At 47.0% G+C, this 23,988-nt stretch overlaps 2 protein-coding genes across 8 annotated transcripts in view; one reads left to right on the plus strand and one right to left on the minus strand.

Annotated features, from left to right (window-relative positions):
* SYNRG (synergin gamma) overlaps positions 1 to 5,034 on the plus strand; it is a 79,117-nt gene extending 74,083 nt beyond the window's left edge. For all 7 annotated transcript variants that reach the window (XM_089772110.1, XM_089772109.1, XM_089772111.1 and 4 more), the window contains one exon: positions 418 to 5,034. In XM_089772110.1, the coding sequence (XP_089628236.1) occupies positions 418 to 549 (132 nt within the window). In that variant the 3' untranslated portion in view covers positions 550 to 5,034. The remainder of the gene's footprint in view (positions 1 to 417) is intronic.
* Positions 3,605 to 23,988, minus strand: part of DUSP14 (dual specificity phosphatase 14) — a 38,682-nt gene continuing 18,298 nt past the window's right edge. Inside the window, exon 2 of the mRNA XM_006138622.5 lies at positions 3,605 to 10,972. Coding sequence (XP_006138684.1) covers positions 10,255 to 10,851 — 597 coding nt within the window. The 5' untranslated portion in view covers positions 10,852 to 10,972 and the 3' untranslated portion in view covers positions 3,605 to 10,254. The remainder of the gene's footprint in view (positions 10,973 to 23,988) is intronic.

Consider the following 23,988-nt stretch of genomic DNA (forward strand, 5'->3'; position numbering starts at 1 on the left):
TGGGCGAGCCTCACAAGCTGTTTTCTGAAGTACGGGACAGTGTACCATTTCCTACCTAGAGAAGATAATTAGTGAAAAACGCATGCAGCAAGTTGAATCAGCTCCCAGGTCTAAGGTCAAATGTAATACCAGTCAAACCACTTGCTACATGTTCACTGCTAAAACCTGGTGAAGCAACTGAACCTTCTGTTTTAGACATTGAATTTGGGGATGCTGTCTGCCTTCAGAAATTCTTACGGACTAAAATTTGCTTCCGTTTGGTCCGTTTCTTCAGTTGAGAGTGACAGAGTTGAGGTCTGACGGTACTGTGCCTTCTTACTGTAAACATGTCCGCAGATATCAGATGACCTCTTTAGATCTTACGTGACTGAGCGGCAGATGGGACTGTCACACGTGTTTTAATTTTTGTTATTCTAGGCTTTTAATTCGGAAACGGATAATTTCAAACTGGCGTACGGCGGGCACCAGTACCATGCAAGCTGTGCGAACTTCTGGATCAATTGTGTGGAGCCGAAACCTCCGGGCCTCATTTTGCCAGACCTGCTGTGAAAGGACTTATGCTGAAGGAGGGCTCGCATCACAAGACATGGCTACTTGACGGGGATGATGCAGGGGAATAAATACTGAAGGCTTTTTTGAGCAGTGGTTCAAGTATTTCTGCATTTCTTCTGTACTGTAATGGGTCAAAAGCCACTTTCTCATACAGGATCCCCAGAAAGAATTTCACTGGAAGGTTCAAGCCATCCTTGAGAAATAATCAAAGAATTTTGCACTGTGGCACAAAACATGGCATTTCAATCTATCTCAAGCTGAAATTAGTTAGCACTTTTTGAGATGTAGCAAATCACTGTGCTAATTAAGGTAAATTGGTGCATGAGGTGGAATAGTTCTTAACATTTCAAGAAATTGATGAAATACTAGGCTGTGTGGGTTTAAATTGAAGCCACCCCTTAACAAAATGTATATTTGCTAACTGTTCTTTCCTCTGACCTTAATATATGAACCCAGAGGGGTGTTTCTTATTGCTGCTACAGTATTACAATGTACAAGAAGTGACAGTAATGTTCAAAGAGAAGTAAGTTATTGACCTAGAAGGGATTGGATTGTTAAGCTGCAATGAGCCACTGTTTATTTATAGAATTACTGTTCTGTATTACAGAATACATTTATTCCTACACTTAGTGGGTTAGTATTTGGAGGAAAAACTGGGATAAAAATCATTGTGTATCTAAATCTTTCATACCGTATCTTTAGGCTTCAGTAAAGGCAGCTGGATTTTAAAACTTGTAGTCTTTTCTACTTTGCTGTCATACTAGGCATGCCTTCTTTACCCCTTCATTGGACTTGTTCTACAACTGCAGACCTATGGACTTTCACAATGAGGTATTCATTTAGCCCTTTGCCCCTTATTATGTAATCATATAGCTCAATTGCTGCACATCATGTTGAAAATCATACCCTGCTAATATCAAATGCCCACACTCATATATTTCACTACATATGTGATGCATGAGTGTGCTTTGCTTGATAGAACTTCCATGCATATCTTATGCAAGTTAATGTTGTCCATCAAGGCTCTTTACCAGACTCAGAACTGATGGCACTGATTGCCTGTGAGTTCATTCTTCAGATAGATATTTGCTATTTCCCAGCAGACTGCACACAGGCAAAATACATGGGTGCTTTTCAGCTGGTGCTGCTCTCCGGAGACAAATGTCTCAGGCTGTCACAGTATGTTACTTACAAAGCTCGGTGTATAGGGTTCTTTTCTTAGATACACCATTGGGATGACAATCCAGAAAACAAAAATAAAGTAAGTTTGCTGTGAAGACAGCTTTCCCGTTCAGAAAGTACATAACAATGCTAGAGCTTTTGAACGACTAATTACGGATCTCTTAATCCAATGGGAGTGTCAGGAATTTATTTCAAAAGGGCCTTTCCACTAGCTGGCCTTTACTTGGTTCTGACTCAGTGAGCAAAGCCAGCGCTGCTGTTTGTTTCCTGGTACAACTGATGATTTCTTCATTCTCTGATTTATTGTAGTTTCTCAAACAGATCTTGAGAGAAGCGTCCTTCTTTCTAAGATGTCAACAGCTGTTCAAAGCAAGCCCAGTCTCTGTTTTCTAAGTAAATAGCGACTATTGACCTGTGGTTTTGTGTTCCTGTGAACAGAATTGCATGGGGGATAAAAATGATGGTTTGTCTAAAAGGTTAATTCTGTTCAGATTAACATACACCTAATGAAAGAGAGCTTGGCTAACAAGAATGAGTGAATGAACTTTATTTGCATAAATTAAAATGGATCTTCCCACTGTCTGAAACCTACTTATTTTTATCATAGCAACGGAACTGATGGCCTCCTTGGGCCCCAGGCAAGATGTACGGGGCAGGGCTGAGGGCAGCCAGCCCGTTGCATTTCCAGGAGCACCACTGACCCCCAGTCCTTAGCATGACACTCTGGCAGCAATTTAAAGGGCCCAGGACTTCATCTGCTGCCACTGGCCTTTGAATCATGGGCCCCAGGACAACTGCCCCCTTTGCTTCCCCTCGTCGGCAGGCCTGTATTATACAGGGGTGGGCAAATACCGGCCCACAGGCCGGATCTGGTCCACCAGAGCTAGCTCTTGGTGGGCCCTCACAGCGCCATATTTACCGCCTGTGCCTCTGCAGGTACAGGAGATGGCAGCTCCCGTTGCCCATGGATCACTATTCCCAGCCAATGGGAGCTGCGGTCACCCGTACCTGCAGAGGTGCAGGGTAAATATAGTGACAGCCACCCTCCAGGGCCTAACCCTGATGAACTGCCACCATTTTGTTGCCCACCCCTGGTATAATGGCAGCACTCTGCACCACATAGTCTCAGATCCAAGCTGATCAAGGAGCAGTTTTCCAATAATATAGCAGTACCCACCTTCCCCCATGCAAAGTTTATCAAAGCAAGCTGATTTCTGATTGACTGGCCACTACTTTACTTCCTAGTCATGGTGCCTACGTGCACTAGACCTCAGAACAGCTCCTTGGGACAAGATCATTGTCTTCCCCATCAAATCCTTCTTGCTTCGCCTTGATGATCCATTCCTTGCCATGCCATACGCTGCTCTCCACCTCTCATCATGCCTTGTGCTTACTACGGCAAGTAATATTGGACTCACGGTAGTAAGTCAGCAGGATGCAACCTTGTGATCTTGATGTAGCGAAGGACTCAAGCAAACACCTAATGGTGAACACGTGATTTGTACGCCTGAAAGCAATGGCACCATTCGCACGCTTACATACTCTGCTGCACCAAGGCAATAGCTTGTATAAAAGCTGTACTGGGATAAGGGAAGCTTTTTGTTAACCTGGGCTTCCTCCATAGTTGCTCTTATTCTTTCAAGCTTCCTACAAGTTTTAAAGAGCATGGCTCAAGTTAAAGTAGCTGCAGCGCAGAAACTCTATAGCGCCTGTGTTCCAAAGCCATGACTGGTCATTGCACTGTGCCAGAAATCCATTTTAATTCCATTATTTGTTTTAATGTATCCTTTTGTTAAGCAAATATGTTGTGTCTGCTAGAAGTATCCAGCATGTCTATGGCACATAAATAGGGGGAAAGGGCATTTGAGTGTAATTACAGTAAAGCTTATTGGAGTATGGCACTGCTAGTCCCCCACTCTGTACCAAATGGGAAAGCAGCAGGCAATGTTAATGCAATCCTGTCAAGCAAAAGGCGTTTTTCTAAACACCTTCAAAGTGTTCTCATGACGTGAATGTTTTACATTTAGATACCACTGATAAGGGCATTGCACAAGAAGGATCATTCCACTTCTATACCCTAGTCATTAAAATGACTCAGTGTTGCATTCAGCTTCTGAGCTATTATACTGTTAGCCAAGGGCCCAGTGTCCTTGGAAACTGTATCCAAGGTTACAATATTTTCTACACTGGATTGTATCAGACCATTTCCCTTGCTTTAATTGAGGATAGGTTAGCATGCACCCTGAGACTTTTTGTTTTGACCTATGGTGTGTTAGAAATGTAACATTTTCTTTTTTGAGGTCATCTGTTTCATTATCAAAATTTGTGAAAGTGGATATTTTTCATGTACATCTCTGGAGTTGCCTTGGGCTTGCCTAAGGAAAATTATTTTTATTTGTGATTTGTGCATATCTTGATTTTTTTAACTGGTTATTTTCTTGGTTGATTTAAATGTCTTCTATATTGTGCTCCATAGGTTCCTAACGGTTTGTCTAATTTTCTCAGTTGAAAGATACTATTGTAATCTTTCCTTCCAGTACTGATAGGCATTAGGGTCAAATCAGATTGTACCAAGATTTCTGCTGATAAAATTGTTGTTGTGTGAATTTTTAAATACCCCAGCAACCGCTCTGTCCTTTTGTTATAAAGTTGTTTTTTTTATTTGTTATATACATGGACCGTTACATTCTCCATTTAACCATTCCAGTGAATTCAGTCCTGGCAGCAGATTGTTTTTGTTTATTTTGAGCTAAATTGCTTAGCACTTTCTTGGAAAACCATGTAGTAAATGTGAAGTTATGATGAAGTACAGTCTAAGAAAAGGAAGCTTGTGAAAACCCAAGAAATATTCTTTTTCCTAATTAGTGACATGTTAAATGAATGAAACCTGGAACAAAATGGATATCTTTTCAATAAAAGCCGCTATTGTACAACTACTTTTTCTTAAAGATCTTTTGCTCTCTGGACCTTTTATTTAATTCTGATTCTCAATGTTAAAAGAGAAATGTAATAGTTTTAAAGGAGTATTTCTATATTGGGGAAATATCCCCTTACACTGAGTTTCTTTCTGCATTTGGGTGAATAGTCATTTCTCTTGTATGGGTAGATTTGTGATTAGTATAGCAGTGAATGCTCTTGTTCTAATTTGTGCTGTGCTGGAGTCATTGTTTGTATTTTTAAGAATAGTTTGTTACTTTACACTTTAATATGATTTACTTCCCCTTCTTGCAACGGTTTATAAATGCTTTGTTGAATCTCCATGAATCGTTGATCTCAATAAAGAGCTCTTTATTTATGAAACATCTGCATGGTGACTTGTTGCAGGATGCAGCCAGTAAAGTGCTGCAGTGTGTTACCGATTCATACAGATATCTCACCATTCCTGCTCTGAGAGTACACTTGTTTAGGTGGGTTCAGCTGGAACTTTTCAACTCAAATACAGCAATGAGGTTGAACCTTTCCTGCTTTGATGGCGGATTTGAGAAGCTTCCTACTGGCAGAATCCCTTTTAATTAGTTAACATATGAAAGGGGGGGGGGCGCCATTGCTCGCCTGGAGCACTCCTGCTTGTGGTGGGTGGGGAGCTGCTTCGGCCCCCACTGGTTAACTGGAACCAATAACTGGGTGAGGCTTACTGGTTAACCGGTTAACCTTTCACATCTCTGCTTGGAAACTGTGCTGATCTTTATTTGAGGTGTTGTGCAGTTACTACAGTTTGAGCAAAGTTTGTATTTTAAATACAGGTGAAGAAAACACTTTGATAGCTGACCTGTTGAGTTTGATGGTAGCGTTAACCCCGTGTCCGGCTCTGACTCGGCAAAGCCGTTCAGTTTCACCAGGGACGTGAGTTTCCTTGATGTATAGTTAAACATATTTGAGTGCTTTCCAAGGCAAGTGGATTACAGTGTACCCCTGAGGCAATGTTCTCTCTAATCTCTTCCACCCATGGGCAGAATAAATTTTTCCATGTGCACCAAGGTGTGTGTGAATGTGCAGTAGAAACAAAAACTTAGCTGTGGGTCACCTGGGTGGCATTTGGATCTCTCCCTCACAGCTAAACAAGTGTACAGCTTACAAGGAACACTGCCCATTGGTCTCCTGTGCTAGACAGGAGTGAATATTCTTTTTTTTTTTGTCAAGTGGCCAGAGATGCTGTGATTTCAGAGACTATATCCATCACACCCAAAGCACTGCTACAGATGTCACGGGTACCCCAGGTCCAATGATAAAAATGCAGCCCAGAAGAAAAATGACTGTGCTGTCATAGCAGCCTGGAGCCCTTGAGTCTATAAGCCTTGACATTGATTTGGTAGTACAAATTGGGAACAATTCAATGAATGTTAACATCCAAGTTTATGCTGTGCCTTTTAGCATAGCAGCTGATGCAGGTCTAGTGATTATGGTGCAAAATAACTTGATAGGGAGGAAAAAACAGAATTGCTTGAACTGCGTAATGGTTTGGCTTTGACTCTCTTTGACACTGAATTACTGGAAAATTAATATCAAGATTCTGGGCAATAATGCGAACAGCCTCATACTAAAGCTGCCTTGCATTTGCACATTGTACTGCATAGTTAACAAGTGTTGGAGATGCTTCCCCTAGCAACCCGGAAAGTGTGAAATTCTCTTGAAAACTGGCTGCAGTGGGTGTTGAGAGCTATTTAACTATATGAAGATCAGAGCTTCTTGCAACAGTTATCTGCGTGGAAGAATGAGCTTTTCCCCAATTCTGTCCATTTCAAGATAGTTCAGATTCATCATCTGGTGGGCGCTACTGGAGTTAATAAATCTACAGCTCCACGCTTTAACTTCGATGGCTGTTCTGAGGATTGTTGGTCCTGGTCTCACAACTGCTGTCTTGTATTGGGAAGGGATTTTGTGTTTTGGTAAAAGCACAGGACAAGGAGTGAGAGGATGAGGGCTCTGGGCCTCCATCTGCCACAGTCATTTTGTGGGTTCTTGGCCAAATCAGTTAGTGTCTCTTTGGGCGAAATCCTGACTTCATAGAAGTTAATGGTAAAACCCCCACTGCCTTCAGCGGGGCAAGAATTTCACACCGTGTGCTTTCATTAACCCATGTGAAGGTCACCACAATGTAAGAAAGATGTAGACCAACTGGAGAGAGTCCAGAGTGAAGCAACAAAAATGGTACAAACGTTGGTAAAACCTGACCTAATAGGAGAGGGTAACAAAACTGGGTGTGTTCATATCTTGATGAAAGAAAATGTGGGGGGGGAGGGCATTTGATGAACCTTCAAATAGGCTAAGGGCTGTATGAAAGAGGACAGTGATCAGTCGTTCTCCATGTCCACTGAAGGTAAGACGAGAAGAAATTGGCTTTATCAGCAGCAAGGGGGATTTAGGTCAGAATAAGGGAAAGCTTTCTAAATGGTCAGGGTATTTAAATTCTGGATTAGGCTTCCAAAGGATGTTGTCAGATCCTGGTTCCTGGAAGTTTTAAGAACAGGTTAGACAAATACCTGTCAGGAAGGGCCTAGGTGGCTTTTCTCCTACTACAGCGCAGGGTGCTGAACAAGGTGACCTCTGATGGTCTCTTCCAGCCCTCCATTTCTAGCCTAAAAAGAGAGAGACTGCCATCCCTCCGTGAGGAGCTGAGCCTACATTTGTTCCTGGTTTTGAAGCACATGGAGATCTTTGCACTGAGAGGCCTCTAGAGGAATGTTAAGCTGCACGCGTGTGTGTAGTAAGGCAGTGTTCTGTTTTTGTTTTCACTTGCAGTTTTAGAATCAGAGACATATAGGTCATCGAGTCTACCCCCCTGCTCAAAGCAGAACCAGTCGGAACTAAATCATCCCAGCCACGGCTTAGTCAAAAACCTCGAGGGATGGAGATTCCACCACCTCCCCAGCTAACCCATCCCAGTGCTTCCCCACCCTCCTAGGGAAATCTTTCCCCTAATATCCAAGCTAGACCTCCCCCTCTGGAACTTGAAACCATTGCTCCTCGTTCTGCCATCCACCACTGAGAACAGCCTCTCCGTCGTCTTTAGAACCCCCCTTCAGGTAGCTGAAGGCTGCTATCTGATCCCCCCTCACTCTTCTGTAGACTAAACAAGCCCAAATCCCTCAGCCTCTCCTCTAAGTCATGTGCTCCAGTCCCCTCATTTTTGTTGCCCTCCACTGGACTTTCTTTAAACCTGCCCATATCCAATAGAGATAAATGTAAATAAGGGTTTGCAGTGGGACTGGGTGTACAAATGTAAGGAAAAATAACCATCTGGGACCTTTTAAATGTGTCTGCTCTTGAAGCTTTAAGGTATTTTACAACAACTCCATTTTGACAGCGGTCTCTTTACTGTGGGTTCATGTATGTGTTGAACAGCTGATGTGGTTTCCATGTATGCCTCGAGGTGTACGCAGAGTTCTCCCTTTTTATATCTCCTTGCACCATTCCCCCACCAATTGCAGTAAGTGGTCTTGGGGCCCAATTCGCTGGTTACTGACTTCAGTGGAGGTCGCTCCACTGACCTGACTCGACACAGGGTCTGACCCTAGACGCTAACGGAGCATTTTCTTCTCCCAGATGCCCATGGGACCCGCTCATTGTGGTGAAATTCAGTTGTTCTCAGTTAATTTGAAAAGTTCAGGTGTATCTCTTGGATTCAGAAGCAACCCCTTTGTCATGAATCCATTTGGATCTTGTTTTCCCTCTGATCCATGTGTAGCTCAGTACATGTGTAGCTCAGGCTATAGAGATTTGATTCTCATTCCTTGTAAACACTGTTTTTTTTTTTTTTTAACAAGGGACATCTCCATTGTTTTCTGTGGTCCTATTTTACTCTGGAAGAGCAGAAACCTGCCCAGTCTGTTGCAGACTATACACTGGCTGATGCAACAAACCATTATGATAAATGCATTGATCACGTTTGATACTTAAACCAGACTATCAGCATTTCAGAAATTCAAATATAGCACCAGAGGATAAAAATGCAGTAACGAGCCAAATTCAGTGCCTGGCTGAGTTGGTGTGTCTCGAAGGTCTAGATTTAATGTACACAATTTAGTCAAGTCACTGGTAACTGATTGCAAGGTTTAATGAAAAAGCATTGGTATTTATGATTGTGTTAAGCTTATTGAAGCTTAATCAGTGTTGTCACTGGAATTTCAGAGATGTCAAGAACTTGATGATTATGATCATGAACTTGTGGGCTCTAGTGTTAGTTTTTATTAAGATTGTTTTTACAAGTATAGTCTCTCACGTAAATCAGATATCTTTCTCTCTGCATCCAAAAATCTGTGTCTTCCTCTTTTAGAGATACAGGGAAGGATATAAAACCAGTCCTGTTGGGTAAGTTCCTTGGTTCTTTCGATGTTCCAGCTGTTTGTGAGTGATATGCAAGGATGTGGAAAATACTCATGACTTAGCTGACATATCATTCAGTATCTCCTCCCACTTCTCAGGTTAGAATCTCCTCTTGCTCATCAGAAGCAAAACAAAGCAAAGATGTCTCAAGAAAGACACCTTTTGTACTGGAGGTCTAACAGATGAACGTATTTTGCGTAGAAAAATTCAGGACTGCAACATAATCCTTGTGACCGTAATGCTGTGAATTGGCAAAGATCAGAGGCAGATCACGACTATACTTAGTTATCAAGCAGATTTACCTACTTTCAATTTACTGGTTGACTGACTACTAAAAAATACAGCTCAACTCCTTTGGGAGGGTAGCCGTCTAGACAAAGCTTCATTTGGCTGGCCACTATGGGAAAGCTTAACTCATCGCTTCTGTACTAAGCTGCTGTTTGCTCCTCAATCGTGCAAGCATGTATTCATGTGCACTAGACTATTCAGGTGTATACATGCTTGCAGGAGCTGTTACACTGGTGTGGCATGGGGGGCAGGAGAGGGACATGACAGCATTCGTTTGTCTTAATAAAACAAGCAGACCTGTGGCCCCTTGCTTTTGCCAATACAGACTAACACAGCTACCCCTCTGAGACGTCGATAGTTTATTTGTGGTAGACTTTGGCTTAACTTCTTAGAAAGATTTGAAAAGCTAGCTAACGATCTCTAACGCTATAGGCTGCAAGTATTTAAGGAAAATGAGAGCATTCGCAGCACATTCCCATGCGCCCCTCTCACCGTCTCTTAATAAGACACGGCAAGTTTGAGTTTCGGGAAGGGCCTCCTTCATTTTGTGCTAGTGCTGCTCATCCACTACAGGGGAAGAAAATAAGCTAGTAAAGAACTATCCAAGCTACCTCATCGCAAAGTGTACTTTGTTCATTCCTTCTGCCAAGTGCCTTTGGGTTCTTGTCGTGTACTCGTCAAGTGCCTGCATGGGATGCTTTGTGGAAGAATTAAAAGCGCTCGCTGTCGCGTTAACTCCAGGGAAGGTCGAGGGAGAATTGGCCTGGCTGATTAAGGATGTGACAGTCAGCAAGGTTCTGCTGTGTGGTAAAGAAGGAAAAGTTGGCCATCCAAGGAGAAGGGAGTGTTTCCGACCTAGGAGAACAGCAAGTTTCTTGTGCTCTTAATCTTCCCGTTGTTGCAGTCCCATTAAATCCCCCAGTAAGGCAGGAGATGTCTCCCCTCTCTCTCGTAAATGTCTGGGAGTATACCGTACGGCGTCTGTACCATTTTAACCGTTGTCTTCCCAAAGAGCTTCCTCTCATAGTCTATCAGCTGCCTCCAGAAGCCCACGTTGGGGCGTATGACGGGGCGCCGCGACTTGACCCAGTTGTAAGCCTCGAACAGTGACACTTTGTGGTATTTCATCAGGTAAGCGATGCACAGGGTGGCCGACCTGCTCACGCCAGCCGCGCAATGGACTAAGGTGGCCCCGTGCTTGCGGGTGACGCTGTGGATCTTATCCGCCACGCTGTCAAAGTAGAGGGAGATGGGGGCATTCGGCATGTCAGCCAGAGGCACTTTGACATATTCAAACTGGGGCCAGTTAAAGTTGGGGATCTCTATGGTGGCATTGATTATGCAGGTGATGCCCCGGGCCAGAAGCAGATGTCGATTGGAGGCCACGCTGCCTCGGCTCAGGTAGAGAGAGGGGGTGATTTGGGCAATGCCCCCAAGTTCTCCTTCCGTAAACATTCGAGGTGCCATCAGAGCTCGTGGTAAGGAGTGGTGGTTTCTGGAGGTCATGGAGGTTCCTGGCTCTCAGGCTTCCATGATGGGAAGGGATTGGATGTGACCTTCGACCAAGGAAATCGTCTTGCCTGGAGGCTTTAATAAGCAAGAACTTGTCTCTTCTTGCTCACTAGCCCTGTAAAATACAAACAACATGATGTAAATGGGACAGATGTAACGGCCGCCTTAGAATTTAAGGTCGCAAAGTATGGACAAGGACATAGTGTAACACCACTGGGCAGAACCAGACCGAGGCGCTCTGGAGCTTAGTGCATGAGCCTTTGCATGTAGAAAGACATAATCCTGCTAGGGAGGGGCATGCCCCTAGCAGAGTAAACTCTCCAGAGCCGGGGCTGCCTTTCTGTTTGGTCTGTAGAGCTGGGCTCCTAAGCCCCACAAACAAGTGGGAAAAATCTCTTCCAAGCTTAACGTGACACATCGATATTTTCCATTATGTTGTTTGTGGGAGGAAGGCATTGCCCTCGCGCCCTCCCTCCCCCCCACACACACACTCTACACAGCTTCCCACATGCACCCTCCCTTTTCAGACATCTCAAAGAAAATAAACATGCGGGCGTTCCCTCTCTGTGCCCTTTATCATAGTTAAAGGGTCTCGAAAATGAGTTGTCTCCACACCTGCAGTAGAAAGTCACGTCTTGTCAAGGCTGGGAGACTGGAGAAAGTGAAAGCTGACTGAGTAGACAGGGAAGAGATTTTTAGACTGATCCTCTTAGGATTGTTTTTAATGCCTCCCTAATGTCAATGACTAGTCTATTAGGCTACAGCTACACTGCCCGGCTATTTCAAAATCATAGAATACTAGGACTGGAAGGGACCTCGAGAGGTCATCGAGTCCAGCCCCCCGCCCTCAAGGCAGGACCAAGCTCCGTCTACACCATCCCTGACAGATGTCTATCTAACGTGTTCTTAAAAATAAGTTATTCCAGAATGGTTATTCCAAAATAGCTTATTTAGAAATAGCACGTCTACACTGCAGGGAAGCCTCAAAATTAGTCCGAGGCAGAGTTCTCTAATGTAGACGTGCTATCTCGGTTTAGCGCTCCAGGAGGCACTGGGGAGGGATAACTTAGCCCCTCCCCTGGGCCATTCTATTTCAAAATAGCAGCAGTGGAGTGTCTATATACAGCTTATTTCGAAATAGATATTTTGGAATAGGTGTTATTCCTCGTAGAATGAGGTTTACAGAATTCGGAATAAGCCATCTGTTTTTTCAAAATAACGGAATGGCTGTGTAGACGCGTGCGTCGTTATTTCAGAATAACAGCCATTATTCCGAAATAACTTTGTTGTGTAGACACACCCGTCGAGAAAGGAAGCCCTTGTTAAGGAGAGAATCTCTCCCCCCTTCACTTAAGATTTGTGAGCTCGCAATGCGCAGCTTCTGGGACGGCCACCACGTCCCCTAGCAAGGACCAGAGCTGCCCATTCCTGCTATTTCAGAGATTAAAAGCAAACAAACCCACCAGGCAGAACAAAGGAAAACCCCTTTTTCAGCACCTGTTCCCTCCCCTCCTCTTCACCAACCCGTCGGCTCCTCTCAAGAGCCCCTAGAATCGCAAAGAAGGGCACGTTCCCAGTTGAGTTTAATAATCTGCAGATCAGCTCCACACAATCTAAGTCTGGAAACTAGCTCTTCTCTTCCGCCTGATGTTGGGAGCTACTCCTCCAAAGAACTGACGCGATGCTTTAGCCCAACACAAAATACGCTTTAGTCAAACCGAGCTACTGGGCTCTGAGCAGGGGTAGCCGAGTGACATTTAATGGCCTGAGAGATACAGGAAGTCAGATTAGACCAGCGCGTGGTCCCATTTGGCCTTAAAATCTATGACTCCGAGAGAAGCTCCCTCTAACATTTTATGTTCAATACAGTCAGGGGGATACTTTGGGTCACCAATATACACGTAACACTAACCAGTGTTGCTGTGCTCTTTGGCATGTATCCATCTGCGCTAATGTGTGCTATTGTCACAGGCAACTTTTTATATGGGCCCGAGGGGCTGAAGCACCATGAATATTCAGGGCCAGGGAGGGAGGCTCAGCGCCAGCACTATTTACTGCTACCCAGCCTGAGTGTGACGGATGAATTTGGAAGCTGCCCAGCCTTTAGAGAGCTGGTTTATAAACAGAGGTAGGTGACTAAGATGACACAAGGTTGGTCATTTAAAGGGAACTAAAGATCATTACTTGATCCCCACAGCACTGTCAGGTACAGTGGCCAAAAGATGGGCAGGGGTGGGCAATAATTTTTGACCAGGGGCCACTTCAAAAATTTCTGAAGTGGCCCCGAGCTGCCCCAGAAGGGGCGGGGCCTCAGGCAGAAGGGGCGGGGCCAGAACACTTCCATGCTTACCTGCCAACAGACCCTGATTGGTCTGGGGATGGGGAGCATGTGAAGTCTTTGCCTCCCTGCCCAGAAAGAACCACCAGCTGTTCTGAACAGCTGCTGGTTTCCTCTAGGTGCCCGTGCCTGTGCCCTGGGTGGTGGGAGGAGATTTTGTACACTTACCCCTCCCTCTGGCCAATCAGGGCATGGGGGGAAGCATGCGAAGTCTCCTCCCACCGTGCCCCTGTCCTGCGGGAAGAGACTTCACCCACTCTCCCTGCCCCCAAGTCCTGATTGGCCTGGGGGTGATACCCTATATAGTTCTGTTAGTCTCTAAGGTGCAACAGGATTACTCATTTTTTAAAGTTACAGACTAACACGAGACTATCTATCTGAGACTTATAGATAGCTGGGTTTATGATGTCCAGGAGAACCGCCTAGGGACTTCCCTGTCTGGTGCGAAGGTTGCGGATCTCTCAAGACATCTAGATAGGCTTATGTGCAGTGCTTGGGAGGAGCCAGTGGTCATAGTATATGTAGATAACGACATGGGGAAGGATAGGAGAGAGGCCCTGGTGGCCAAATTTAGGCTGCTAGGTAAAAGATTGAAATCCAGGATCTCCGGGTAGCATTCTCTGAAATGCTTCCAGTTCCGTGCACAGGGCAGGCAGAACTGCAGGGTCTCAATGTGTGGACGAGACCAATAATTTATGGAGGAGAGATTGAGATTTATTGAGAACTGGAGAAGGCTGGGCTTCACCTAAACCAAAATGGAATCAGATTGCTGACTCTTGAAATCAAAAGGGCTGTAGCACAGTTCTTAAACCTAGGGCTGGGGGAAAGCCAATAGCTGCATCAGAACGGCCATCCTGGGTCAGACCAAAGGTCTATCTAGCCCAGTATCCTGTCTGCTGACAGTGGTCAATGCCAGATGCCCCAGAGCGAGTGAACACAACAGGTAATCATCTCTTGGTCCCTCTCCTGTCATCCATTTCCAGACAAACAGAGGCTAGGGACACCATTTCTACCCCCTGGCTAATAGCCATTGATGGACCTAACCCCCATGAACTTATCTAGCTCTTTTTTGAAGCCTATTAAGTCCTAGTCTTCACAACATCCTCTGGCAAGGAGTTCCACAGATTGACTGTGCACTGCGTGAAGAAAAACTTCCTTTTGTTTGATAGTGCAGAGGAACATATGGATCAGACAGACATCACTTAGGGGGAGGGTCTATTAATAGATTCTCTATGCACTAGTAAAGGGGAGAGGATGATGAAAATACCATAGCAGCCCAGCACCCTGGCATTTAATTTAATTTCAGAAAGGCAAAGTACGCAAAATGAAGAGGTCAGTTAAACAGAAATTAAAAGTTAGTGTCAAAAGTGAAATGCTTGCAAACTTCATGGAAACTTTTCGCATACACCATAACTTAAATGAAAGCCCAAATTTAAAAAAAAAAAAAATAGAGAACCAAAATTGCCACTGTGGCTTAACAGCCAAGTAAAAGAAGCAGTGAGGAAGAAAAAGGGATTATTTAACAAATGGAAGTTATTCTGAGTGAGGAAAATAGAAAGGCCCATAAACTCCGGTAAATGAAGTAAATAGGAAGGCTGAACAACAGTTTAAAGAACAACTAGCAAAACCTCTAAGTAATAGCAAGTTTAAGTACATCAGAAGCAGGAAGCCTGATAAACAAACTCCCTCCCAGAGCCTTAGGCAGGTGGGAGGAGGGGAGACTTTGGATGGGGGAGGAGATGGGTTTCTGGTCATTCTGGGAACCACCAAAATTTCTGCAAACCTGCCGCCCCCGGCTATTATCTCTAGTGACATGTTCCCATTCGGATAAAGTTTGTTTGCACACACCGAGCTAACTAAATTACTCCCTTCGCCCATTGAGTCAGGACTTGAGCGTTTGCTGCGGATGGTCTTGAGTTCGAAAGCCTTAAAAGCGGTCTCAGCGTGTGCAGCCAGGATGTGTTACAGAGCTGTCTAGACATTTCTGCTGTGCCCATACCGCACAGCCATTATCTCCATCCTACCCTGCATTAGAAAGAATGGAGGGGAAGAGACTTGGGTCCTTAAATTCAGGGGAAATGTTTTCCTTTTGGGGAACTCTCACGTTAGACACCCAACTAAGGCACCACGCCGGTGGCTGCTGTTGACGGAGTGACTCCAAACCCGAACTGGGAAAAGAACAAGAATCGCTATTAGGAGAGGTATTGAATGTACGTAGGATAAGAGACGGCTCCTCCTCTGAAGAGCTTCCACCCTAAATAAACCCTTCTATTGCAAGCCCAAGTATTCATAATCAACAGTCAGGCCTTCCCCTACCGGATTTACTTATAAATGTTGGGTTCACTTGATTTTCTGGGTTTTGAATCTCTCAGGTGCATCCAGATCATGTTTTCAGCCTTTTCTCTAGATTCCTAAAAATTTGCTTTATTTTTTGTAAGGGAAAGCAGAGATTCTCACCTAATGGCATGGATCCCGGAACTAAAGGCTTTAAGAAGCCCATCTAATATGAGCACTGACAATACTGTGAGGGTACGTCTACACTTGCACCCTAGTTCGAACTAGGGGTGCAAATGTAGGCTACAGAAAATGCTAATGAAATGGGGATTTAAACATCCCACACTTCATTGGCATAATCTCGCCTGCGCGCTATTCCGATCACCAGCTGATTTGAACCAGGAAGTGCGCTCTGGGCTGCATTAGTTCAAATCAAACCCCTTGGTTCGAACTAACGTTACTTCTCATTTTTTGGGAGTAACATTAGTTCGAACCAAGGGGTTTGATTCGAACTAACGTGGCCTGGAGCGCACTTCCTGGTTTGAATCAGCTGGCTGTCGGAATAGCACGTGGGAGAGATTATGCTAATGAAGTGCGGGATATTTAAATCCCCGTTTCATTAGCAATTTCTGTCACCTACATTTGCATCCTTAGTTCGAACTAGGGTGCAAGTGTAGACATACCCTGAGAGAGGTTGAGATACAGCACAGAAACAGAGGAATGGAGCCCCACCATTAAACAACTGTTCCGTGGTTCAATGCCGTAGGTCACAGTGAAGCTCAGATGCAGTTGGATATTGTCGGGGGGCATGCCCCTGTCATGGGGTGTGTCCCCCCTCTGAGGTCCCGTGTCCCGGCCCCTCCAACAGGGCATATACTGTATTAGCTGTCCCACTACAAAGTCCAGACCCCTCTACCAGGGCGTATACAGTGCTAGCAGTCCCACTACAAAGTCGAGGCCCCTCTATCAGGGCATATACGGTACTAGCAGTCCCACTACAATGTCGAGGCCCCTCTATCAGGGCGTATACGGTACTAGCAGTCCCAGTACAAAGACCAGGCCCCTCTATCAGGGCATATACGGAGGTTGAGGACTAGCTCCGGGAAAAGCCTCTCTCGGCAGGGATGATTGCTCAGGGTGCGGAAAAGGGTGGTAGGGGGACCCGGCCCTCCCTCTCCACCGGGTCCTAGCCCAGGGCCCTGTAGGCAGGGACTCTTGTTCCTGCCTGCTCAGTGGGGACTCCAGCCGATACACACCAAGCATGCCCAGCATGGAGGGGGGGGGGGGGCTCTTTCAGCCAGCTGGGCCTGGGCTACTCCCAGCCCTTCAGTGCGGGGCCTGTTCGCCCCTTCGCAGACATAAAACCCAGATCTCCAGGATCCCAGCCTGAATCACAAGACCGTCCTTCTTCACTTGTCGGTTTTTTTAAATTGTCCTCTACCAAAAAAATAGTCTTGTAGGAGGCCAGGCCTGCAAGCTACATGCGGATACCGTGTTTTCTATGGTAGGGGTACAGCCTTCCTCGGACAAGAGAAATGGTCATTGCATGACTCTGTTGGAGGACAGAGGAGCATTCCAATGAGTTCCAATTCCAGAGAATGAAAGTGCTGTAGTCAGCTGACTCAGAGCCAAGGTCTATGCTCAGCTTTTCGGATCTGTCTACAGGAATGCGACACGAATACCTCAGTTCTGTTATGCAGTATCCAATGCTAATGCAGTCATCTGAATGGGACTTTTTTACACAGAGTGACTAGCCTCAAATTCATGAAGCTCCCTGAAAGAATGCTTGAGGAGCATAAAAACCAACACACAGCTGGCCTCTTGAAAACGCTGCTGTGGTGTTGGCAAAATCCACGGCAAAGAGTGAGTAGTAGCCATGTCTGGAAAAGCGTTGAGTATTGCACGCCTTTGGTTTGCACCCTCTGCTATCTTTTGTGTCTGTTTGTTCATTGAGCTAACCACGACTTAGCTCGTCCTAAAGGGTGCCAAGAGCAAGAGGCTTGCGGTAGGTATGGCTGACAACCCTGCACTATCCTAACGTTAGTTTGAGAGAGTAATTAGTGCCAGGTCTACCCTGGCTGAGAAAATTGATGCAAGATGTGCAACTCCAGGATGTAAATTGTGTAGCTGGAGTCAATCTACCTTATGCCAATTTTCTGGGGCAGCCCAGTAAGAGGTTGACTTCCCTTACTCTCGTGACAGCTAAGAGTTCTGGTGCTGGCTGGGGCACCCTCTGTGTTTGATTTAGCGGGTCTTTACTAAACCCCAGAGGATCGATCACCAGAACACTCTGATCCTCCAGCAAGTGAAGTGGCCTATGATATTGGCTCAGGAATGGTAGGCAGGAAAGAAATCCTTTTTCCTTACATGAATGTTTAGCTATCTGGGAAGGAGCCCAGGTTCGCAGTTAAGGGCAAAGGAAAAGCTGATTTGGACTCGGGAACCAACATCTCGGGGAATAAATCAAACACAATATGTTGACATCAGGTGTCCAAGCAAGTACAGGGGGGAGGCAAACTCAATGGTGATTATAAACCCTGTGGAAGTGATTCAGTTTTAAAAGGCACAGCATGGAGGGCTGAGCTGAGCTGCTAGGATTTCTACACAGAAAGCAACTAGCCAGTACCAACAGGCATAATAAATGTTGCAAGGACCGCACAATAGGAGATGGCTCTTTCAGAGCAGAGAAAAGGACTATTACAGCCCCAGTGCTAGATAACTAAGTTTGTCCGTCTGCTGCAGGCGATCAAAAATCCCAACAGATACTGAATATGGATCCTGCCTCTAAGTATTGGAATGAAACTGGCAGGTGTCACTGCCCTCTGTAGGATGGTATTCAGAACTGCTCAGCTGTGTTTCCTACACTTTCTACTGCTATCCGAGATTCTCCTGTAAGTAGGAAGATCCTGGCTTTTGGAGGCAAGAGGAGCAGAGTTCTGCTATCCACGATAGTAGCATGCAGCCCTGTGTGATTTCCAGACGACAACAGCTTTGTTACAGTGTTGTTCAAGGCGCCCGTTGCGAAACGCTGCACAGGAATGCCTTTCAAGCTCCTCTGCTACTACTCAGAGGCACCGAGAAAGCTGAACACTGATCAAAATTGAGCTGAGCCAGCTAGAAGCAGGAGAACGATTGCTTAAAACCAGCACCCATCTCCACTGCAGCGGGAGGTGTAAACTCCACCTATGCCCCTTGGGAAGGGCCTTTATCTTGAACCGCAAGTGCTGGCAAAGTGCAGACATGATGCTGAGATGCAAGGAGGTGGGAGACACCTGCTCCAGCAGTCTCTTACTTGTTTTCAGCTGGGTCTCAAACCGTTTTCTCTCTAATTTGTTCCATCCGTGTGCAGAATAAATTTTATGTGCACCAAGGCATGTGCAGTTGTGCACTACCCACGGAAACACATGGTGCCAGCTCTGGGTGCTCTGCTAATCAGTTGGGCAGCATCTGAATCTCTCCTGGATGGCTTCCCAAGCATTCAGCTTATAGGGAACAGTGGCCCCAAAATGTGGGATTTTCCGAGAGACCCTAGTGCCATAATCAACTTCCAACAGCCACACGCTTCCCTGCCCAGCCTAGAACAAGCTGTTGCCTCTAGATCAGCTTGGCAGGGTGTTCCTTTCAGCAGTGAAGGTAGCAGGGAGGACCTGGACTACTAAGCATTGTTTTTTACCGACAAACTCCAGGTGCTTGTTTTCCTCTGCTATTTATTCAAAGCTCGGCTTTGAGCACTAGGACTCAGCTAGCTCCATGTTTCCCCATTCCCTTCGTGGCCTGGCCCTTTATGGAGTTCTCTGCTCTCCACCAGGATAAGGACAACACTGAGCCGAATGCTTGTCAGGGGGGTGGGAAGAGAGAGACAGGACACCAAATTAGCGTTGAAAGGCAGAGGGGCTACGGCAGCAAACTCAAATTTGGGCCTTTGACTGCCCTTGGCATCCTCTTTCACTGCTCCAACCCAGGGATCTCTGAGTTTGGTGCACGGAGCGCGTTGTTCCTGTTCAGCAGATAACGATCAGCAGAGATCAGCTCTTGCATTCCAAAAAAAAGCAGCGCAGTCAAGGCAGGGCGAGAGCTTGTCTCTGAAACTGGGCACAGCTGCTCTTCCCAGAGGCAGGCGTGAGGCCTCGACAGCTGGTGGCTGATGCCGGCAGGAGATATCTGCTCTGCTAGCACGCCTGGCATTGGTGATGTGAAGCCCCTTCCCTGTCACTCAGCCCTTTGGGTTCATGAGGGTTTCTGTAAATCTTTAGGAGCGACGAGGCCCAGCCTGAACCAGGAGTGATCCGTCCTCGGGGCGAGAGGGGAGGTCAGAATCCATGGTCCTCGGGCTCTCTGTGGCGGCTTGGCTTTGCCGTAGGAGCCCAGGCTAGTGGGAACAGGATGGTGACCACCAGCAAGTTTCATATAGGCCCCCCGCCCATTACCAACTCTGTCCCCAGTGACCTGGTCTGGCCTAATCAGGCAGCCTGGTGTGAGCTGGGCTGGTGCTTTCAGTCTCCTGGTGGTGGCTGTAGGCGCTAAGGGTGTTAAATAGCAGTTAATCAAATAGTCACTTAACCTCATGAATTTTTATCACTTACTCAACTATTCTATAGTCCCTGGGGACAGGGAGCAGCAGCCGCTGTATCAGAGGCAGCAGCTCAGGGTTTCAGGTGGGAGCTGGTCCATAAGGGGAGCCAGTTTAAAAACCAGCTCCCATTGAAGACCGGCTGCCTATATCCCAGTGCTGCTGCCTCTGATAAAGTGGCAGCAACATGGGGTGGCAGCAGCCCCTGTCGAAGGTGGGTCTGAGCTCCTGGACCCGGCATGATCTGGAACTGAGCGGGGCTGTCTGCCCAGCTGGTTCCTAATACACCTTAAATGCAGAGCCGCAGCAGGGGTAGATTCCGGACCCAACACCAAATCATTTACACTTTTACCCTCGGCCAGTTCCCCCAGCAGCGGCCTGCATGCGAATGGCAGCTCAGTTCGGGCGGTATCTAGTCATGCATGGCCTCTCCCAGCTGGTGTAAAATTCCACTTGGGTTTTGTGGGGGAGGGGAGGGTTTGGCTGCGGGTTAACGTGGGCTGTTGCTCATGTGCTTTACCGGACACACATTTGTGATTGTTCCATGGGCCTCTTTAGCTTGCACGGAACTGAGGGGGGTTCTGCCATTGGAAAATACACGACACGGCCCCGCTCGGAAAAACGAGAGGATAAAAGCAGTGTGGAGTAAAGGCCTGTTTGTCCCAAGTGTGGTAGCTATTTGCCACCTGCATTTACCAGAGAAGCTCGTCAGCGTAAGGAACCTGGAGGGCGACCAATGAAACATGCTAGCTCTCTAGTGGCTGCAGTTATGGGTCGGTTCCTCAAGCCCCATTGTCCTGTGTGGTCTGCATGCAGTTTCCCCGCGTTGTTAGTGGACGTTCTGCCCGACTCCCCAAAGCAAGTGACTGCCCTGAACAGCCCTGCAGCCAGGGCAAAGTAGCCAGGGGGGATTTCACGTCTGCCGTTAATCACTGAGCACCGGCCCAGGGCCCCTTTCCGATGGCTCAGGGGCGTGGTGCATTTACAACTTTCTGAGAGCTAGCTACCGGGTTTCCACACTCAGCCAATACATGTCTGTTCCATGGCATTACGGTATAATACATGGGCTGGAGGAAATTACGCTCCCGTCTCTCTGCTGCCTGGTTCCGATGCCCAAAACATCCTGCTGAATGAGTTCTTTGAGCAGGGGGAGGGGATCACTGCTGACGGCAGCGAGGGGTGGGTGTCTGCACACAGTTTATAATAAAGTTTGCACCTCTCTTTGGCTAGTGAGGTTTCTCAGGCCCAAGTCTTCATGTAACCCACACGCCTATTGGGTATGGCATGCTGAGGAGTGGTCTGAGGCAGGCTGCGGCAGCTGGCGCCCCAGGCGGAACGTGCGATCGGTGCCCCTGCCTGCACGGCCGTCAATGAAGTGACATCATCATCGGGCACCCAGGTGCCCCGTTGAAGGCGGCACCAGGGGCAGATGACCATTTTGCGGGTCCCAGGGCAGCCCAATTTCACAGGGCCCCCCTTTGCCATGGCGCATGCATGGGGCTTCTTGAAGCGCAGGGCCCGGGGCGGCCGCCCGCTCACCCTGCCCTATATCCGCCCCTGGGCGGCACCCTAGGCAACGGCCGAGTTGGCCTATAGTCACCGGCCACCCCGGCTGTGCTGCCCTGTGGTATGGCACTTAGGTCACTTCCGGAGCGACTTTTACCTCAGGCTGTAGAGCCTCAGGCACTAAGCTCCAGAGGCCCCATATTTGGTTCCGCCTGGCGGCGTTTTGTTCACTGAATGCCTCTCACGGCGGCTTCCATTGAAGCTGAATTACTCGCTCGTAAGCAAGCCAGGTTGTTTTTAATTCCTCCCCTCTGGCCTCTGACCCAATTGCTCTTAACACAAGGGTCACCAGGACCGTCCCATGTAGAAAGGGGGCGCGGGAGGAGGGGTCTTTCCGCCAGCATTTATCTTAGCACCATGTGGAGAAGAGCGGTTGATGTTCAAACGTGCTAAGCAGGCAGCCACGCCTCCGACTAAGCCAGTGCTGACATCTGAGACCAAATTCAGAGCGTGAGCCAAGCAGCCCATCCTTCCAGCACCTCACGTCCGACAGGCGGCCAGCTGTTCGCACAGGAGTGCTAAGCCTCGTCCCTTGGGCTGTGCTGCATGACAGACTAAAAGCCGCTGGGGTTTGAAAGTGCAGCACAGAGCCTATTCTGAGCTTTCACCCCAGTTTGCTTTACTTCTTCACATTGCCACAGTCACCACCTTCTCCTCTCAAATGCCTAAAACTCCTCTTCTAGGAAAGGCAGGCTGGGGAGTGAAAAATCCCCTTTGATTTGGTGGCTCCTGCTTGGTTGGATAGTGTGGGATTTTCAAAGGAACCTAAAGGTGCTAGGACCTGAGTCCTCACACAGAGTAAGGCCCCTAATGCCTGTTGAAATCAATACAAGTTAGGCTCCTAAATACCTTTGGGTCCCTGGGCCTCTGGGCCCAAATCTCATTGACTTTAACGGGATGTCAGACTTGAGAATTACCATGGTCCCTTTTGGCCTAAAAATCAATGAGCCCATGAAAATTGCAGTCATAACTAGGCCTTTTCCACTGTCATGAACATATCAGCCCTCGTCTTCCTTCAGTAGGAGCAAGTGGCATTGCCATTCCTAGCCACAGGGAGAATTAAGATGAGAGATATGTCCCAGTGAATGAAGCTGTGATTATCTGATCGCTAACCCCTGGCCCCAAGCCCCCAGCTACCTTAAAAGGCAGGGTTTGGTGACAAAATGTGCCAGTGTAGACAGGGTCTCTCTTCCTTTCCCTTTGCTGCTTACAGAGATGTCATTTGAATGGTCTAGACGGGAATGCTGCTCACCCTGGGAGGGAGCAACAGGAAGGGAAGCAGGGGGAAGGAAGGAGTCACACACTTGATGGCTTTGTATGACGCCATGGCTTGTCCTACTCTATCCCACAAGCCTGTGCACAGACAATGGAGTAATGGGGTTGGGACACAGGATGGCTTATTTTTGGCCACTTCCCTGGTGCAAAGGGGGCAGGGTGGCTGCACATCATTATGCCATTTCGATATTCATGGCTCGTTCCCCTGTTCCTTTCTAAATGCATCCAGCCTCCTCCGCTGGCTTTTGCTCTGCTGCCGTTTGGTAAAAGCTGATGTGTTCATTGAGCTGTCAGTGAGGATACCTCTGCTCCCTTCAAAGGTTACAGCTGATTCAGAGCCCATCAGTATAACCCTGTGACAGGAGAGAGGCACCCAGGAAGCGAATTAAGTGAAACCAGGTGGTAAAAAGGAAATGGTTTTAGGAAAGATGAAGATTTCCTTGGTTGTGTGTGTGTGTGTCTATCTCTCTCTATTCATGCGGGTGCAAACCTCAAACCAAATTCCAAGCTGACTGACACTGTGTTAAACGCAGTCGGGAAACGTGGAGGATGGGTCAGTGCAGACCTGGTCTGTACGGGTTTCATTCCTGAAAACCATTCCATTGATTCAAACACTAAGCTTTTGGGGCAGGAACCATCTTTTCCATTCTGTGGTTGTACAGGGGTAAGACAATGGAGGCTGAGTCTGAGTGGTGCGAGCAGGCACTACTGCATCTCTCGGGACAAAGTAGCGCTTCCCTATGGTCTTAGGGTTGAGTGTTCTACTCTGGAAACAGACTGAGGCTACGTCTACACTGCAGGCTTCTTATGCAAAAAGCTTCTTGCGGATGAGATCTTCTGCAAAAATTTCTTGCACAAGAGCTACAAAAGTCACACTACAAAAGCGATGTGCTTTTGCACAAGAGAGCATCCAGACTGCATGGACGCTCTCTTGAAAGAAAGCTCTGATTGCCAGTAACAGAATGGCCATCAGGGTACCTGTGCATCCTTTGATAGGCTGTTTTTGCCCCCAAAAAACCCTGCTGCCCTTCCACGCACACTTTTTTGCAATAACTCTTGTGCAAAAAGGAGTTATTCCTTGTAGGAAGAGGAATGCTTACGCCACAAA

Source organism: Pelodiscus sinensis, chromosome 21 (genome assembly GCF_052426305.1).
Source record: "Pelodiscus sinensis isolate ZL-2025 chromosome 21, ASM5242630v1, whole genome shotgun sequence".
NCBI classification, from domain to species: Eukaryota; Metazoa; Chordata; order Testudines; family Trionychidae; genus Pelodiscus; species Pelodiscus sinensis.